This window comes from Pelobates fuscus, chromosome 7, assembly GCF_036172605.1.
Source record: "Pelobates fuscus isolate aPelFus1 chromosome 7, aPelFus1.pri, whole genome shotgun sequence".
NCBI lineage: Eukaryota > Metazoa > Chordata > Amphibia > Anura > Pelobatidae > Pelobates > Pelobates fuscus.
The window spans coordinates 3125690-3146925 of NC_086323.1; the positions used below are offsets into that span (position 1 = coordinate 3125690).

At 48.2% G+C, this 21236-nt stretch overlaps 1 protein-coding gene across 1 annotated transcript in view; it reads right to left on the reverse strand.

The window, feature by feature from the left end:
• MCOLN2 (mucolipin TRP cation channel 2) overlaps positions 1-21236 on the reverse strand; it is a 49735-nt gene that overhangs the window by 16492 nt on the left and 12007 nt on the right. Inside the window, exons 8-11 of the mRNA XM_063427136.1 lie at positions 11050-11162; positions 2857-3006; positions 2588-2689; positions 1370-1492 (exon numbers count right to left, since the gene is read on the reverse strand). Coding sequence (XP_063283206.1) covers positions 1370-1492; positions 2588-2689; positions 2857-3006; positions 11050-11162 — 488 coding nt within the window. The remainder of the gene's footprint in view (positions 1-1369; positions 1493-2587; positions 2690-2856; positions 3007-11049; positions 11163-21236) is intronic.

Here is a 21236-nt window from a genome sequence, read left to right on the forward strand (position 1 = left end):
CAGCACAGAGTGACCGAACCCTCCCCCCGCACTGCACCAGTCACAGCACAGAGTGACCGAACCCTCCCCCCGCACTGCGCCAGTCACAGCACAGAGTGACCGAACCCTCCCCCCGCACTGCGCCAGTCACAGCACAGAGTGACCGAACCCTCCCCCGCACTGCGCCAGTCACAGCACAGAGTGACCGAACCCTCCCCCGCACTGTGCCAGTCACAGCACAGAGTGACTGAACCCTCCCCCGCACTGCGCCAGTCACTACACAGAGTGACCGAACCCTCCCCCGCACTGTGCCAGTCACAGCACTGAGTGACCGAACCCCCCCGCACTGCGCCAGTCACAGCACAGAGTGACCGAACTCTCCCCCCGCACTGCGCCAGTCATAGCACAGTGACCGAACCCTCCCCCCACACTGCGCCAGTCACAGCACAAAGTGACCGAACCCCCCGCACAGCACAGAGTGACCGAACCTTCCCCCCGCACTGCACCAGTCACAGCACAGAGTGACCGAACTCTCCCCCCGCACTACGCCAGTCACAGCAGAGAGTGACCGAACTCTCCCCCCGCACTGCGCCAGTCACAGCACAGAGTGACCGAACTCTCCCCCCGCACTGCGCCAGTCACAGCACAGAGTGACCGAACCCCCCGCACTGTGCCAGTCACAGCACAGAGTGACCGAACCCTCCCCTTGCACTGCACCAGTCACAGCACAGAGTGACCGAACCCTCCCCCCGCACTGCGCCAGTCACAGCACAGAGTGACCGAACCCTCCACCCGCACTGCGCCAGTCACAGCACAGAGTGACCGAACCCTCCCCCCGCACTGCGCCAGTCACAGCACAGAGTGACTGAACCCTCCCCCGGCACTGCGCCAGTCACTACACAGAGTGACCGAACCCTCCCCCTGCACTGAGCCAGTCACAGCACTGAGTGACCGAACCCTCCACCCGCACTGCGCCAGTTACAGCACAGAGTGACCGAACCCTCCCCCCGCACTGCGCCAGTCACAGCACAGAGTGACTGAACCCTCCCCCGGCACTGCGCCAGTCACTACACAGAGTGACCGAACCCTCCCCCTGCACTGAGCCAGTCACAGCACTGAGTGACCGAACCCACCCCCCGCACTGCGCCAGTCACAGCACAGAGTGACAGAACCCTCCCCCCACACTGCGCCAGTCACAGCACTGAGTGACCGAACCCTCACCCTTTGCCAGTCACAGATATTGCCCTTGTTTTATAAATTGGGAGGAGATAAGAGGAGGAGGAACCTGCCTAGTCACAGCATTCTCCAGTCATGTCTCAGCACTGGGTGACTGAACCCTCAACCCGCACTCTGGCCCGATGTTTCGTGGGAATAACAGGGAACATGATACCTTTTCATGGTAAGGACCCAGCACAATCCATCCGCAGAACGTGTATCCGAGATAGATCATCCCGGCGCAGCAGCAGAATCTTAACACTTTGGGTACAGACGCCTGCATGGTCAGTATCAGGACCTGGAAGGATGAAAAGAGAAAATACTAAATCTACTGAGATAATTTGAATCCTTTACCTGCATAGTCCATGGAAAACATATTTACACATTAAAGTAAGATAAAAACCATCATCACTGAACACGTTCTTAACCCAAACACAACATAAAGCGAATCGAGATGCACAAACTCTTGGATGGTTGGTGGTATCTGGGATGAGATTCATTGTATTCATTGTATTGAGCCCCTGACGAAGGTGCATTACTGAAAGCACCGAAACGCGCGTCGGGTTTCTCTTTCCTTTCACTTATTTTTTCACTAGGGCACTGTCACTATGTGTAGGTAACCAACAATCTAAGTATGGTTCTACACATTAGATCACTCTAATTTTCACTTTCCTTATTTTTCACCTCATCACACTGGACATGTTGCCTGGGAGCAGTTAACTTTATTCTCTTAGACTTAGTACTACAGTCCTGCAAGCTGTTTCAATTTCCCCTCGGTTCTTTTCATATAATATGGGTAAGATATACTGAGAGCCTTAGACATTACAAGTAGGTTTCATTACAGTTATCTAGCCCTCATATGTATGGGTATGTTTGCAGTTTTGAACTGTTGATTATTTGCAAGACTACTTTTTAATCCTGTTGGCTCTATTTAGATAATTCCACAGACGCTAGCTGTGGCCTTTAGAGCTTTGCAACTAAGTCTGCTCCCAGCCTTAAGACCAGTGTTTCTAGTCAATACTTTACTTAGCAACTTGGAGCTAAGCTTATCTGCTGTCTGTAGCTATCAGAATTGACCTTCCATGATTAAAGTCTAATATCTGTAGCTATCTGAAGACAAATCTATAAAGTACTCCATTGACCAAGATAGTTTGAGGTGAGCCATTGTGGCGAGATTTTTTACCCAATTCGGGTATCTGACCACCTATTTTGTTATTTTTGCTAAAGACTCTTTACGGTTCTATCATTAATTGATTTGGTAATCCCATTTTTCCTACTCCAGTACTTACTATAGACCTCCAGTTCTGGTATCCAGATGGTCTAAGTAAATTCTTTGAGATTCATTGTACCATGGCGTACCAGAAGGTTTATTTTAGGGAGAGAATACACTCACATTATACTTTTGGAAATATCCCAAGTATCGGATCACCCCAACCCAGACGAGTAAGGTTGACGTTCCCAATAAGAGACTGCAAACATCATACGAGGCCAGGTTCTAGATAAAGGAAATAAACTCTCAGAAAATTAAATAAATGCTTTGTTTAAGAACGCACAATGACTTCTAGACACAGGAATCATTCAAAAAAATTAAAAAAGAAAGAAAAATTCACAAAATAATATATTTCTCAACGTGCTAAAAAAAAGCAAACAATCTAGACCTACCTTGGCTTTGATTTCCATCTTCATTATTGATCCAATTATGGTCATCAAATCGCTTATGATAACCAGAATGTACCACCCATTTATAAACTCCAACCGATCTGAAGAACAGATACGGCGACTCCGTCTTTCCAAAAAGAAACGCTCAAATCTCTAAGCAAATAAAAACCACGAACAAAATGTAAAAATTTCATTAAAAAAATATCCAGGGACTTACAGGGAAACGACATCATAATACAAAGCAGGTTATTTCATTAGGATTCCAGAACAAGCCGCCATTTTCTGCTGTATGTGAATAACAAGCTACTTTCAAAGTTGGTGAAATCGGCCTTAGGGGGCAAGAAGTAAAACGGTACTAGACTCGAGCACTGAAAGAAATTTCGGTTCTGCAGATTATCATTTTTTCCAAAATTAGAAAATGTTTCAGGACATCCGAAATTCGAGCAGATGTCTGTTTGGTTCGGCCCTAATGTTGCTTCGAAAGCCGAAACAGAAGAGCAAACCAGAAAGGTAAGAAAATTGGCCAGTGTGCTGTAAACTATATAGACAATAAATTATGTGCACATTTTGCAGAACATGGAGGAGCATTTTCCCAATGGTTCGCAGACCAAGTGAGAAAAAGTAACAAATAAAGAGGAAAATAGGAGGAGCAGAAATGTAAAATAAATAAACTTATAATAATATTTATTGCTATATTATTCTCCCTCTACTGTTTAATTATCAATAAACATTTAGTGGCTATAAATCATCTCTCTTTGTCAGATACCACGATCAGCGATACCTTTGCCACCCTTCCAGGTATTGCCAAGCACCCCGCCTCCGCGTCACTTGCACTATTGAATCACTTACTCCATTTGTTTCCAGCAATTCAATAAAGCAGTTAGAGCTAATTTCTTACTATTTTTGCCTGTGTACCAAACCTCTAGATCCTAAAAAAATTATATTAATTGAATATTTATTTACAGTGTGTGTGTATGAGTGCAGTGTGTGTGCAAGAGAATGCAGTGTGTGTATGAGTGCAGTGTGTGTGTAAGAGAATGCAGTGTGTGTGTAAGAGAATGCAGTGTGTGTGTATGAGTGCAGAGTGTGTGTATGAGTGCAGAGTGTGTGTATGAGTGCAGAGTGTGTGTATGAGTGCAGAGTGTGTGTATGAGTGCAGAGTGTGTGTATGAGTGCAGAGTGTGTGTATGAGTGCAGAGTGTGTGTATGAGTGCAGTGTGTGTGTATGAGTGCAGTGTGTGTGTATGAGTGCAGTGTGTGTGTGTGAGTGCAGAGTGTGTGTATGAGTGCAGAGTGTGTGTATGAGTGCAGTGTGTGTGTGTTGCAGAGCCTTGGTGGGGGGTGGGCATTTTTATTATTATTTTTTATTATTTATGTAAAATTTATTTTGTTAAATTATTTTTTTATTATTATTTTTTTTCGGCCCCCCTCCCTGCTTGATACATGGCCGGGAGGGGGGCTCTCCTTCCCTGGTGGTCCAGTGGCATTGGTAGTTCAGTGGGGGAGGGGGGCTGGCTGAGAGTTTACTTACCTCTCCTGCAGCTCCTGTCAGCTCCCTTCTCCTCCTCGGCAGTCCGGTCAGCTCCCCTGTCAGCTGACACTAAGTCTCGCGAGAGGCGCACTATGACCCCGCGGCTCTCGCGAGATTTACACTGGGAGCTGACCGAGGTGCTGAACGGACCGGCGCAGAGGAGAAGGGAGCTGACAGGAGCTGCAGGAGAGGTAAGCGCTCGCTGTCAGCCCCCTGTCTGTATTATGGCAATGTAAATTGCCATAATACAGACACTGATTCGAGTATAAGCCGAGTTGGGGTTTTTCAGCACAAAAAATGTGCTGAAAAAAAAAATCGGCTTATACTCGAGTATATATGGTAAATCAAAATCTAAAGCATGGCTGTCAGGGGGATCACCAGTGTGACGAGACCAATCTCGCCACATTGCATTGGAGGAGCCTGGTTGCCCGCCTGCTGCCTTTAGAATATGGCCACATGTGAAAACGCTTGATTTCCCCCTGCAAAGACATGAAAGCCGGGTCATTCGATGCTTGCCCTGTTTGAATAGTGATACCCCAGATAGCGACGCCATGGAGACCATTCGTATAATGAAAGACTATGTGAAAGACTTTGGCTCCATGGCAATTGAACTGTATGTATGAGATCTGAGCGCCATTCAGTAATCTTGTGCGCTCAGATCTGAGCTATCTGGGGATATGTTGAATGTACCTGTTTTATGCAATGGCTGCATTATTTATATAAGTTTATGTATTTTATTGTCTTTTGCTGCCATGTGTTCAATATAGTTTTGCCTCTGTCCTTGGAGATAATTGGATTACTTCCCAATTATCTCCAGGATATAAGACTCTGTAGAACTGGTTTTGGGCAGAAAAGCCATGCTTCATTTGGTCACAATCTATCTTTTGAACCACTGGACCAATTTGTATGATTTTGACGTATGTTTGTATTTGGAGTATGCTAATTCTGAAAATTTATGTGAATGTGATGCATACTTTTAAAGTTATGAATAATGTGGAAAAACTGTATTTCTCTGCTTGTGATAATTATATTACCCATTGTGTAAGGTAATTGTATCACAGGCAGAAGGAAGGATTTTGTGTGGGAGTGTCTGAGTGTATTGTACATGTTTATTGGTTGTTTTCCAAAACCCTGTGGGTGGTACTAATGTGTATATAAGAACAATAAACCCACATCTCTTTCTGTTCACTGCTTGACCATCAACACGGAGCTTTGTCTCATTCTTGGGGGGGGATTTAGTGTATGCTGTTAGAGACTTGCCAGGAGTGTAAGCTGATTGTCTGCTTTTCCTGTTCGTCTGCTAGCAGCTATTTGTGAGGTTCCAGTTCGGGAGTTGGAGTGCTATTTTGTATCCAGTTCGGGAGTTTGGTGTTCTGCAGTAGTTGTGCCTGTATATCTGGAAGGGGAAGATCTACTAAACAACGGTTTAACCCCTTTATGCCTGGAGGTGCCGTTACAGAGACTATAACTGGTCGGGCCAAATCCATCCGAGGAGAGGATAATACAGATAATGGCCGACGTAGATGCAGAAATACAAGCTTCCAGAGAGTACAAAATCTGCAGGATAACCACTCAGGACACCCCAGAGCCAGTTGTAGCGCCTCCCATCAACACCAGGAATAAAAAGGTCCCCTTCGCAGCTTTCAAGCAGTTCCATGAAGCCGAAGGTGGAAAAAAATAAATAAAAAAAATCGCCGAATACCTGGTGGATACCCACAGACGAATGGACCACCATCCTGTCCGGCAAGTTATCGGGACGAGCATCCGAGGCAATCCAGGCCCTAACGGAGGTGGAGATTAAGCAGTATGCAGTAGTTAAAGGACCACTATAGGCACCAGACAACTTCACCTCAATGAAATGGTCTGGGTGCCTGCCTGCTGTAAACATAGCAGTTTCAGATAAACTGCTATGTTTACACTAGGGTTAATCCAGTCTCTAGTGGCTGTCTCACTGACAGCCGCTAGAGGCGCTTCTGCGCTTCTCAATGATTTTCACAGTGAGAAGACACCAGCGTCCATAGGAAAGCATTGAGAATGCTTTCCTATGGACTGAATGCGCGCGCGGCACTTGCTGCGCATGCACATTCAGCCAATGACGTCCGAAGGAGGAGGAGAGTCCTCAGCTCCGAGGGAGCCCGGCGCTGGAGAAACGTAAGAGTTTAACCCCTTCCTTCCCCATCAGCCCAGCGGGAGGAGGGCCATGAGGGTGGCGGCACCCTCAGGGCACTATAGTGCCAGGATAACGAGTTTGTTTTCCTGGCACTATAGTGGTCCTTTAACCTCTTAAGGACCAAATTTCTGGAATAAAAGGGAATCATGACATGTCACACATGTCATGTGTCCTTAAGGGGTTAAGGACACTTTGTTAAAATGGTATGCCATTACTCCAGAGACCTACCGCCGACAGTTCCGAGAGATGAAAAAGAAAGCGAATGATGCGCATATGGAACGGGCCAACCGACTACACAGAACCGCCACCCACTGGATGAAAGGGTGCCAAGCAGTGTCAGCGGAGGAGGTGTTACAACTCTTCCTCCTGGAACAATTTTACTTGGGGATTGACCAAAAACTGAGGGAATGGCTAAGGGACCGGCAACTGACCACCCTGAATGCAGCCACACAACTAGCTGACAAACATACAGATAGTCGGCTCCACAAACTCACTCCAGCACGAACCAACTACCGAACGGAACCCCGGGACAATTACCGAACAACACCCTGACCCGAGTTTAGGGCTCCTGTTCCACCTGGACCACCCAGGTACTCCGGACTACCCAGCAACACCTATGACAAAGCCAGGGTAACCTGTCACCGGTGTCACGTGCCTGGCCACTATGCCAGACAGTTCCCCCTCAATGCGGATCGACTGCAGTGGAATAACCACAAACCTCCCATGCCATCGGTCCCTAATCTACCAGCCAGGGCTAACTGTGTCAACTGAGAGTCACCCTAAGAGGAATATTTTGGACGACTACATGAGGCCAACCCGGTAAATGCAGCATCAGAGGATAATCAGCAACACCACTGGCAGGAGGTACAACTGGAAGGTCGCACCGCTCAGGGCGCTATCATCACGTTGACACAGGCGCTACCATCACGTTAGTCCAGGGCAGTTTGATCCCGGAGCACAAAAGATCTGGACAGACGGTAGCCGTTCGAGTAGTGGGGGAGATGTCTACCGTTTACCCACTGCTAGGGTACACGTGAACAAGGGAATTATGGATAACTTGCCTGCGTAAGTATTGTTGGGCAATGACCTGGGGCCGATGACATCCGCCTATCCCCCATCCTTTACTACAGAGGCACAATCCTGTGACTACCCGAGCGCAAGCCAGGACACAGCGAGACCCTTCACCAGTGCGGGAGACTCAGGTAAGACTACCTCAGACTGACTTTCCCTCAGCCCCCAGTCCCATGGGATACTCCTGAGACCTTTGGGGAGGAAACTAAAACAGACCCCACTCTCCAGAAATATGGAAAGGAAGCAGAGACTGGGACTTTCTTTCCATATTTCTGCCGAGTTAGATATTCATCTGGGAACAGAGCAAGCTATATAGGTTAACAGAGAAGAAGGGAAACCAAAAATGCCAGTTAGTCATCCCCTCTAAATACAGACACGAGATCCTTCAGATAGGGCACAATATCCCTCTTGCCGGCCATCTAGCAGTGACTCGCACGCTACATAGAATAACTCACATGTTTTTCTGGCTTAGAGTGCACGCTGATGTGAGGACATATTGTAGTACGTGTGATACCTCTCAGAGAGTAGGGAAAAGAGGAGATCACCCCAAGGCTCACTTTGTGAACATGCCAATTATTGAGGAGCCATTCAGCCGAATAGCCATCGATCTGGTAGGGCCCCTTGCCACCCCTAATCCACTACGTGATCCACTACCCAGAAGCGGTGGCTCTGTCCAATATCCAGACAGACACCATAGCCAATACGCTGGTACAGATCTTTTCTCTGGTAGGATTAAAGAGATCCTATCTGATAGGGGTACCCAATTTACAGCTGAACTAACCCAACAACTATGGCATGTGTGCAAAATAAAATCCCTACTCAGCTCTCCATGTCACCCACAAACTAATGGCCTATGCAAGCTGTAACAGAACCCCGTTATTGCCTGGCCCACATACTGAAACATTGTAAACCCTCTGGATTTGTTACTTTGTATTTGCTACCAGTTTTATATTTGAAAGCATACGAATGGGAAAACGAATGACACTGCTAACCCATTTGTATGAATGAACAAAACTGCTGAACGAGAGACCACCCAGCCCAGGCGTGTGCCGCTAATTACCCCCTTGACTCTGTGCCAAACCGCAAAACCGCAAACATTCTAAGTGGTTTAATGGGTGGTCGTCGTTCGTATGAACGAACATGTGGTGGCGGCCATCTTTAGCTGCTGAATGCCCAGCGGGACTTGGTCGTCGACCGCCTGGTACTGTTCTCGGATACTATTATTCACGAATCCTGCTGGGATCCCCAGACCTCCGTCCGTTCATGTCTAAACAAACGAACACCGTGCCGTTTGGTACTTTGAGACTCTGGAAGCTACCAACTATGCCTGAATATTGTGGAGCTATTTCTGGGTTGACTTTTGCCGAACGCCCCTGGAGTTCCCACTATCTTCGTGAGATCTGAGCGCTTTTTGGACACCTTGTGCGCTCAGATCCAAGCTATCTGGGGATATGTTGGACATACAAGTTAAATATTGTATTATATGAGTTATGTATTTTTATGTGTTTTTCGTCATAATTTCAACTACAGAATATTGCCTGTACCTGGAGATAATTAAGTTACTGTAACCATTTAAGCTAATTATCTCCAGGATAGAGGGGAAGGTTCAGAAAGATGCACTTTGTCCTTATTGGTTTATGTCCCTTGTCACACTGTGTTCCATCAGGTCCAGAGGGGTGTGCCCCTGGCCTGAAAATGTGTATATAGGGTTGGCCTTTGTGCTCAATAAACCAGATTTCTAACCCTCAACTCGCAGCCTCAACTCGTGTTGTAGGGAAATGTTAATCACTAGCTCTGCTCAGAGCTCCAGGAATACTTTACACTTGCAGAAAGATTGTAGGTGCGGAATTGGAACTTCTAACCGCTCTCCAGGATCGGGGACAAGGACATCGAAGTGGTCCAACTCTCAGCTAACCTGAGGCAACCGTAACAGTTTGTGTTGAAGACCTTTGAAATGGAAGTAGATGGTTCTGTACTGAACCAGGCAGTATCGGACCAGAGGAAGGGGAGGCCTGTGTATTTATAGGCCAGGTAACTTCAGTCTCAGTCTATCAACTCAGACCTTCATCCTTCCGAGGTAGATAAAATGAGTACCATTAAAGTGGGTAATCGCAACATCCCCTGGATGTTGGGCAAAAGTAACATCCCCAGGATGTACTTGAAAACCAGAGCAATCTGAATGTACCTTCCCTGGTTAAACACTTTGTCATTGTTGTTATTATTAATTATTAGTATTATATACACATACACACACAGGCGGCCCTTTTTTGTATTCTCTATTATCATTGAAGAAATACACACCTTTATGGGTTGAGTGTCACCGAGGCTCAGCAGGCATTAATGTCTGCTACACAGTGCTTCAAGCTCACATGGAGATCTCTCAAAAACTAACACAACAGGAAGACAGACACCGATACAAGAACATAAAAATATGAGGTGTATCTGAAGAGATTGATGCGACCTATATGTCCCACTATCCCCTTCACTCCTTCCCCAACTACTTCCACCAAAGAGGGTGAAAGCAATTGTCTTGGATGGCCATTACCCATTACTAGATTGGCCAGACATCCCAACTCAACCCAGCGGGATCTTATTGTGCTGTTTGTTACCTACCTGGACAGAATGGTGGTTCTATCTGTTGTGAAGGGCCCCTCAATTTGTGAGTTTGAAATTACAAACACAATCATTCTTTGCAAAGAGTTTTAGCCCTCCCTTCTATGACAGCACTCTCTTTGTGCAATAAACATCATTAAAATTAGCAAAGATGGAGGGGACTACAAGCTCACTTAAATGTGGACTCTAAAGCTTTCCTTCAGGCATTGGCTATTATCCCGGAAGAAAGAAGCAACCTCCAAAAGCAATGCATTGCTGGGATGTTATCATGAAACCCTTAGTCCACAGCAGAGGCCCGAGTCAGGCCATGGATGCACCCAATGGATTAGACCGGAAATAGTTTTTTTGCTCTAGATATTTCCTTTTCACATCCTTGACCAATCAACCATCACAATTTGTACTAAGTTGATATTACTAAACTGTAATTCACATCAGCAGTATAACAACCAATGGGTTGAGAATTGGGCGCCAGGGAGGGGGGGGGGGGGGGGGAGGGACTTTTGACAAAATGCTCAAAAATTTTATTACAAAAGAATTGGCTGCACAAGTGATCCTTGTGCACCTGGACCATATATTTGTTTTACTGTTGGATTGGGTGTAGCCAGCCCCAGGTCTGGCAGGACCAGAATAGGAGTAAGGTTTCCGCTGTGTGTTTGATAAAAAAAATGATTGACACAGACCTGTAGGACAATGCTAGCACCAGAACCACTAAACCACTAGAGGGGGCTGTATGAACACTTTATTTTAATAATAAGAAACTTTTTTTATAAATTGCCATTAAATTCACAGAGCAAATGCTTCTCTTACTTACTTTCTGTAGTTTTACAGCAAGAATTATTGATCGTGTGCATAGAATGAGAGATGTTATACACGTCAGGATTACAAATCCATCAAACACTAAAACATAGTGAGAGTTCTTCTGTGCTGTGGGGAGAAACATATAAAACGGTCATAAAAACATCATTAAATCCCCACCAAATATCCCCCAGGGATCCCCCCCCCCTTTTTTGTCTCATTAGAGATATCTTTGCCAGAAGCTCAAGAAAGCAAGGTGAATGGCTAGAGTTAGGACCCACCTAAGAGGTCTGCCTTGACGTGGCAGGTGGGCATACCCTCTCATGGCCATTGGAGGTAACTAAAAACCTCCATTTGTTTAACCCTTAAGGACACCTGACATGTGTGACATGTCACGATTCCCTTTTATTCCAGAAGTGTGGTCCTTAAGGGGTTAAAAATACATAGCAATTTGGGAAAGAGCGCAGGTAATTTTTCTTTTGTTTTTTTTTCTGTGTGTGTTTGAGCTAATGTGTACTATGGCCGTTGCTGCCGCCCAGGAGTAATGGGAGTTTGAGCGCAGGACTTGATTTTTGTATTTGTATCCACCCGGGAGCCCACCAAATATCCCCCAAGGATCCTACTGGGAGCCCACCAAATAACCCCCAACTATCCACCCGGGAGCCCACCAAATAACCCCCAACTATCCACCCGGGAGCCCACCAAATAACCCCCAACTATCCACCCGGGAGCCTACCAAATAACCCCCAACTATCCACCCGGGAGCCCACCAAATAACCCCCATCTATCCACCCGGGAGCACACCAAATAACCCCCAACTATCCACCCGGGAGCCCACCAAATAACCCCCAACTATCCACCCGGGAGCCCACCAAATAACCCCCAACTATTCACCCGGGAGCCCATTAAATAACCCCCAACTATCCACCCGGGAGCCCATTAAATAACCCCCAACTATCCACCCGGGAGCCCATTAAATAACCCCCAACTATCCACCCGGGAGCCCATTAAATAACCCCAAACTATCCACCCGGAAGCCCACCAAATAACCCCCAACTATCCACCCGGGAGCCCATTAAATAACCCCAAACTATCCACCCGGGAGCCCATTAAATAACCCCAAACTATCCACCCGGAAGCCCACCAAATAACCCCCAACTATCCACCCGGGAGCCCACCAAATATCCCCCAACTATCCACCCGGGAGCCCATTAAATAACCCCAAACTATCCAGCCGGGAGCCCACCAAATAACCCCCAACTATCCACCCGGAAGCCCACCAAATAACCCCAAACTATCCACCCGGAAGCCACCAAATAACCCCAAACTATCCACCCAGGAGCCCACCAAATAACCCCAACTATCCACCCGGGAGCCCACCAAATAACCCCCAACTATCCACCCGGGAGCCCACCAAATATCCCCCAACTATCCACCCGGGAGCGCACCAAATAACCCCCAACTATCCACCCGGGAGCCCACCAAATAACCCCCAACTATCCACCCGGGAGCCCACCAAATAACCCCCAACTATCCACCCGGGAGCCCACTAAATAACCCCCATCTATCCACCCGGGAGCCCACCAAATAACCCCCAACTATCCACCCGGGAGCCCACCAAATAACCCCCAACTATCCACCCGGGAGCCACCAAATATCCCCAAACTATCCACCCGGGAGCCCACCAAATAACCCCCAACTATCCACCCGGGATCCCATTAAATAACCCCCAACTATCCACCCGGGAGCCCACCAAATAACCCCAAACTATCCACCCGGGAGCCCACCAAATAACCCCAAACTATCCACCCGGGAGCCCACCAAATATCCCCCAACTATCCACCCGGGAGCCCACCAAATAACCCCCATCTATCCACCTGGGAGCCCACCAAATAACCCCCAACTATCCACCCGGGAGCCCACCAAATAACCCCCAACTATCCACCCGGGAGCCCACCAAATAACCCCAAACTATCTGTAACGGCTACCCAGATAGAGAGAGGGTTTCTGCCGTTGAAGACGTCCTTTTTCCCTGCAAGCTGCTGTGGAGAAGTAGGCTGATGTAATCCCATCCACGATATCCAGAGCGAGAATCAGGTTCAGCTGCAACAGGAACAGAATAACCTTCCCAAATAATCCCCTTTCAAGAACGAGACGAGGCTACGTTATGAAGGGTCAAGAAGAACTGAGGACTGGGACACCCAGCCTGCTTTTTATTAGAAAAGGGTACACACAGGACACTCCCAGGGGGAGGATAAAAACAACCAATTATGCACAGGGTAACACCCCCACGTCTCCTCCCCTCAGATAACCACATAACACAATTAAAACATACAATATTTTACCCCAGTTCTGGATGTACCCCAAAAACAGGGGGTACACCTTTAAATCCGGCACCGCTTGAGAGATCTTAGTTAGGGGAACACTCTGTCCAAAAATCAGCCCGATTGGATGAACGGTTCGGGAGTTACAGAGTTTCAAAGTTTTGACCGACCGCACAGACCAACTAGCCGAAAATAGTTCCATGAGTTTTGGCCTTGCGGTCGGTCTCTGTTCGCACGGTAAAACGGTATGAAAATCTTGCCATCCATCCGAATCGCGGGGTTCGCTGAAATCCCCATAGATGACTGATTGTAACTACCGAATGGTGGAGTGTTCGGTAGTTTCTGTGCGAACTTATGGAGGTCTGGAGGACTCAGCGGTGTTCGCCTGTTTGCGTATCCGTTTTTAGTTCCATGCGGTTACAGGCAAACACCGCTGTTCGTACACAAGATGGCCGCGAACACGTGTAAAGTCCCGAAATGGCGGCCACCTATATTTCACATACGGACTTCGCACGAAATCAGGCGAACAGAGGCATGAAACGAACAAAAGACTAAGTTGTAAGGATCTGTTACACTGCTCCCCTTTTGTGGAACACTCCGGCAGACCCGGATTGATCCTTTTCGGGTCAACTTGGGGCTGTCCGGTCCCTTGTTAGGGTAATAGTTCTGTTTGTCTGGACAGACCATCGGCATTCCCGTTAAACCTGCCAGGGCGGTATTGAATGGAGAAGTTGTAGGGTTGCAGTGCTAGGCTCCATCTCAACAAGCGTCCATTATCTCCAGCTACTCTGTTTAACCACACCAGGGGGTTATGGTCGGTGATTAGTGTAAATTCCTGTCCGTACAAATATGGGGTGAGTTTCTTTAATGCCCAGACCAGGGCTAAGCATTCCTTTTCCACTGCCGCGTAGCTCACTTCTCTAGGTAACAGTTTTCTACTGAGATACGCGACAGGGTGCTCGCCTCCATCTTCTCCGACCTGGCTTAGAACTGCCCCCAGTCCATACATGGATGCATCTGTATGAACGACAAATCTTTTGTTAGGGACGGGGGCAGACAGGACAGGTGCATGAATTAGAGCATTCTTTAGGGCCTGAAAGGCTGTTTCACAGGCGGGAGACCACAGGACTATCCTAGGCAAGTTCTTTTTGGTTAGGTCTGTTAAGGGTTTTGCGATGGTACTATAGTCAGGGACAAACCTCCTATAATATCCTGCGGTCCCCAAAAATGCTAATACTTGAGTTTTGGTGTGGGGTGTGGGCCAGTTAGCTACAGCTTCAATTTTAGCGGGTTCTGGGCGCTGCTTCCCACATCCCACTCGATGTCCCAGGTACTGGACTTCTGCCATGCCGAAGTTACACTTTTCTGGTTTCAGAGTCAAGCCTGCGGCCCGAATCTGATCCAGTACGGCCTCTACATGCCTTAAGTGCTCTCCCCAGGTTTCGCTATAAATCGCAATGTCATCCAGGTACGCGCAGGCGAAATCCTGGAAGCCATCAAGGAGGCGGTCCACTAAGCGCTGAAATGTAGCCGGGGCGTTTTTCATCCCAAATGGCATGACCTTAAATTGGTACAAGCCAAATGGGGTGACAAAGGCCGACTTAGGGATAGCCTCCTTGGCCAGGGGAATCTGCCAATACCCTTTACACAAATCGATGGTGGTCAGATAACGTCCCCTGGCAATACGATCTAATAGCTCGTCTACTCGGGGCATGGGATATGCGTCTGTCAGGGTTTTGTCATTGAGACGTCGATAATCGACACAGAACCGGGTAGTCCCATCCTTTTTGGGGACTAGGACCACTGGTGAGGCCCACGGGCTGTCAGATGGCTCTATCACTCCTAGTCTTAGCATCTCCTGGATTTCCTTCCTCATCTCATCTTTTACTGCCTCAGGGATCCTATAGGGAGTTTGCCGGAGAGGAGTTTGTCCTGGGGTCTCTACATAGTGAGTTGCTAAGGGGGTGTATCCGGGCTCTTGGGAAAACGTCAACCTCTTTTCAGTCAGCAGTTGTCGGATCTGTCCCTTTTCAGCGGGGGTTAACCGCTCCCCTAGCTGTATGGTATTGAGCAGGGTCTTAGGTTCCGAGTTAGCTAAAAGGTCGGGTATGGGTAAGCTGTCAGGGTCTTCAGTGGCTGGTATACATATGGCTGCTATATCCTCGGGCCTTTCTTGATATTCTTTTAATAAATTTACGTGAAAGGACTTCTGAATCCTTTCATCTTTGCTGCTGGCAATTACATAGGTGGTGTCACATACCTGTGCTACCACTTTGTAAGGGCCCTGCCAGGAGGTCTGGAGCTTATTCCCTTTGACAGGTCTAAGCACCAGCACCTTCTGGCCCACTTGGAACGTTCGCTGGCGGGCGCCCTGATCGTACCAACGTTTCTGCCGTCCCTGGGCCGCATGGAGATGGTCCCGTGCCATCCGGGCTAACTGTTCCATACGGTCCCGCATTTCTAGCACATATGGCACGATGGGGACACCCTCATGTTCTGTCTCTCCCTCCCAGTGCTCTCGGATGAGGTCGAGAGGGCCTCGTACTCTCCGGCCATAGAGCAGTTCAAAGGGAGAGAACCCTGTGGATTCCTGTGGCACCTCCCGATAAGCGAACAGGAGGTGCGGCAAGAATCGTTCCCAGTCTTTGTATTCCGCTGTAAAGGTCCGTAGCAATTGCTTTAGGGTACCGTTAAAACGTTCACAGAGACCGTTAGTCTGAGGGTGGTACGGGGAACTAAGTAGGGGTTTAATACTACAAACCTTCCATAGCTGCTGGGTTAGGTCTGCGGTAAACTGGGTCCCTCTATCGGACAAGATTTCCTGAGGAAATCCCACTCGGGTGAATATCCCGACTAGAGCACTGGCGACAGTGTCAGCCTGGATATTCGTCAGAGCGACAGCTTCCGGGTAGCGAGTAGCATAGTCCACTACGGTAAGGATGTATTTCTTACCAGAGGGACTGGGGTTAGGTAGGGGTCCCACTAGGTCGACTGCCACCCTGCTAAATGGTTCCTCGATCACAGGCATAGGTAACAGTCGAGCTTTAGGGTGATCTCCTCTCTTCCCTACCCGTTGGCATACGTCACAAGTGCTGCAGTAACGTCGTACATCCTTTGAGATCCCCGGCCAAAAGAAGGTCTGGGTGATCCGGAAGGTGGTACGGTTACCCCCTAGATGCCCTGCCAACGGAATGTCGTGGCCGATTCGAAGAAGTTCCAACCGGTACTTTCTGGGTACCACTAGTTGGCGCTTCTGCGAAGGGGGACAGCCTCTCTTTTTTCCTTCCGTCAGTCTGTACAACCTGTCCCCATCCCATAGAAAACGTTCCTGTTTGCCCTCCCTACTGTCTGCTAATTCTCAATACTTTTGGAGGGTGGGGTCCTCTCTAGTTTCCCTCCCAAACTCCTCTGGGGTGTCCCAAGCTATGGGCCTGCTTGTTGTAGTGGGGTTACATGTGGGTGCTTGGCTTACCTGGGTCTCCCGGCCTGTATTAGGGTCATCTGTGACACGGGCCTGTGAGCGGGTGGTTACGGGACAAGCGGCAGCAGGTGTGGGCAAATATGCTGAAGTCAAGGGGCCAATGTCATTTCCCAAGACGACCTCGGCAGGCAAGTTGTCCATAATGCCAACTGTGGTTTTTCCCGATCCGACTCCCCAGTCTAAGTGTACTCGGGCAGTGGGCAAGCGAAAAACAGCGCCCCCTGCGACCCGAACAGCAACAGTGCGGGTAGACACATTCTCTGGCTTTACTAGGTGTTTTTGGATCAACGTGATGGTAGCCCCGGTGTCTCTTAGGCCTTGTGCTATTTGTCCATTCACCCGAACCTCCTGTCGGTGATGTTGTCGGTTATCTGGAGAAGCAGCTTGTATGGGATCTGCTTCATACAAAATCCCCAGGCATTCCTCAGGGCCCATTTCAGCTTCCACACAGTGAGCCGCAGAGGGTCGTGATGCAGGGGCCTCTGTGTTGGGAGTTGTGCGTCTCCAATTGTTGCTATTGGATCTTAGGGGACAATATCGAGCAATATGTCCGAGGTTGCCGCAGTGATGGCACGTCACTTTCGACAAATCTCGGGGGTAGTTGGTAGGTCCCTGAGGGCGGGGTGGTCCTGGTGGGACTGGAGCTCGAAACTCTGGGCGTGAGACAGCGGCTGGGGTACGTGGCTCTATCTTATGAGCTGGTCGTGGAGTACCCTGGCTTACTCTCCTTGTCTCGGCGTATTCATCGGCCAGCCGAGCCGCCTCATTTAAATTAGCGGGGCGCCGGTCTCGTACCCAGTCTTGTATGTCTGCAGCCAAATTTTGGAAGAAATGTTCCATTAAGAACAATTGCAATACCTCCTCTCCGGTGTTGGCCTTACACCCTTGGACCCAATGTGATGCCACTCTTTGTAGTCGGTTGGCCCATTCCATGTGGGAGTCCACAGCTTTCTTTTTGGACTCCCGGAAGCGGCGACGGTATGCTTCTGGGGTTACCGCATACCTGGTGAGCAGTGCCTCTTTTACTGTTTGGTACTGCGTGATCTCCTCTGTAGTGAGCGCTCGAAAAGCCTCACTAGCTTTTCCTGATAGTTTTCCCGCCAGGATAGTGACCCATTGCTCTGGCGGTATTTGATGTAGCGAGCACTGTCTTTCAAAGTCCGCCAAATACCCATCAATTTCCTCTTCATTTTCCACAAAGGTTTTAAATGCAGTGAAGGGAATTTTCTTTACTGTAGTAGTGGGTAGCAGGGTAGGAACTGTCTGTGTAGTGAGCTGTCTGGCTCTTACCAGTTCCATTTCTTGATCCCTCTTGGTTTGGATCTCTTCCCTCGCTTCCCGGAACAGTTGGGTTATTAGCTCTGTAGACGTGACTGGATACAACGCTAATCTCCGCTGTACAATTGCCGTAATCACATCGTCCTCACTGATGGGTGCCATGGGTTCCGTTACCTCCATGGACCTATCCATCTCGTCCAGCTCCAGCAGGTCAGCTATCAGCTCCCTCCGTGGTCTGTTGCTGGCACTCCTACCACGATTCTCCAATAAATCCTTTAGTGTGGGTCTTTTTAGCTTGGCATACTGAGACTCCATTCAGCACTTGCTCCTTGGATAAAAGGACCATCCCACCGCTTGCCACCAATGTAACGGCTACCCAGATAGAGAGAGGGTTTCTGCCGTTGAAGACGTCCTTTTTCCCTGCAAGCTGCTGTGGAGAAGTAGGCTGATGTAATCCCATCCACGATATCCAGAGCGAGAATCAGGTTCAGCTGCAACAGGAACAGAATAACCTTCCCAAATAATCCCCTTTCAAGAACGAGACGAGGCTACGTTATGAAGGGTCAAGAAGAACTGAGGACTGGGACACCCAGCCTGCTTTTTATTAGAAAAGGGTACACACAGGACACTCCCAGGGGGAGGATAAAAACAACCAATTATGCACAGGGTAACACCCCCACGTCTCCTCCCCTCAGATAACCACATAACACAATTAAAACATACAATATTTTACCCCAGTTCTGGATGTACCCCAAAAACAGGGGGTACACCTTTAAATCCGGCACCGCTTGAGAGATCTTAGTTAGGGGAACACTCTGTCCAAAAATCAGCCCGATTGGATGAACGGTTCGGGAGTTACAGAGTTTCAAAGTTTTGACCGACCGCACAGACCAACTAGCCGAAAATAGTTCCATGAGTTTTGGCCTTGCGGTCGGTCTCTGTTCGCACGGTAAAACGGTATGAAAATCTTGCCATCCATCCGAATCGCGGGGTTCGCTGAAATCCCCATAGATGACTGATTGTAACTACCGAATGGTGGAGTGTTCGGTAGTTTCTGTGCGAACTTATGGAGGTCTGGAGGACTCAGCGGTGTTCGCCTGTTTGCGTATCCGTTTTTAGTTCCATGCGGTTACAGGCAAACACCGCTGTTCGTACACAAGATGGCCGCGAACACGTGTAAAGTCCCGAAATGGCGGCCACCTATATTTCACATACGGACTTCGCACGAAATCAGGCGAACAGAGGCATGAAACGAACAAAAGACTAAGTTGTAAGGATCTGTTACACTATCCACCCGGGAGCCCATTAAATAACCCCCCAACTATCCACCCGGGAGCCCATTAAATAACCCCAAACTATCCACCCGGGAGCCCATTAAATAACCCCAAACTATCCACCCGGGAGCCCATTAAATAACCCCAAACTATCCACCCGGGAGCCCACCAAATAACCCCCAATTATCCACCCGGGAGCCCACCAAATATCCCCCAACTATCCACCCGGGAGCCCATTAAATAACCCCAAACTATCCACCCGGGAGCCCACCAAATAACCCCCAACTATCCACCCGGAAGCCCACCAAATAAACCCCAACTATCCACCCGGGAGCCACCAAATATCCCCAAACTATCCACCCGGGAGCCCACCAAATAACCCCCAACTATCCACCCGGGAGCCCACCAAATAACCCCCAACTATCCACCCGGGAGCCCACCAAATATCCCCCAACTATCCACCCGGGAGCGCACCAAATAACCCCCAACTATCCACCCGGGAGCTCACCAAATAACCCCCAACTATGCACCCGGGAGCGCACCATATAACCCCCAACTATCCACCCGGGAGCCCACTAAATAATCCCAAACTATCTACCTGGGAGCCCACTAAATAATCCCAAACTATCTACCTGGAAGCCACCAAATAACCCCCAACTATCCACCCGGGAGCCCACCAAATAACCCCCAACTATCCACCCGGGAGCCCACCAAATAAACCCCAACTATCCACCCGGGAGCCCACCAAATAACCCCCAACTATCCACCCGGGAGCCCACCAAATAACCCCAAACTATCCACCCGGGAGCCCACCAAATAACCCCCAACTATCCACCCAGGAGCCCACCAAATAACCCCCAACTATCCACCCAGGAGCCCACCAAATAACCCCCAACTATCCACCCAGGAGCCCACCAAATATCCCCCAACTATCCACCCGGGAGACCACCAAATAACGCCCAACTATCCACCCGGGAGCCCACCAAATAACCCCAAACTATTTATCTATGAAGTTTCCCCGAGTATAACAGTACCCCCATGTACAGGTTTTATGGTGTTTTCAAAAGTTAAAAAGTCAAATATAAGGCTTGCGTTTCATTTTTTTCACATTGAAATTCGCCAGGTTGGTTATGCTGCCTTTGAGACAGTATGGTAGCCCAGGGATGAGAATTACCCCCATGATGGCATACCATTTGCAATAGTAGACAACCCAAGGTATTGCAAATGGGGTATGTCCAGTCTTTGTTACTAGCCACTTAGTCACAAACACTGGCCAAAGTTAGCGTTCAAATTAGTTTTTTTGCATTTTTCACACACAAACAAATATTAACACTAACTTTGGCCAGTGTTTGTGACCAAGTGGCTACTAAAAAAAAGACTGGACATACCCCATTTACAATACCTTGGGTTGTCTACTATTGCAAATGGTATGCCATTATGGGTGTAATTCTTATTCCTGGGCTACCATACGGTCTCAAAGGCAACGTAACCAATCTGGCGAATTTCAATGTGAAAAAAATGAAGAATGTAACAGGCTATATTTGACCCTGTAACTTCCCACAACACCATAAAACCTGTAAATAGGGGGTACGGTTTTACACGTGAGACATCACTGAATACAAATATGTGTATTTTATTGCAGTATAAGCAAATCGTATTATGACATTCACAGACAAAATGTCACGTAGAACTAAAAAAAAAAAAATTCTAATTTTCTCCCATTTATTTTATTCATATTAAGTTAGGATTCATAACTAAATATTTAATGTTAAATGAAAGCCCTGTTTTACCTGAATAAAATGATATATAATAAGTGTGGTCGCACATAATATAAAAGAGGCGAATT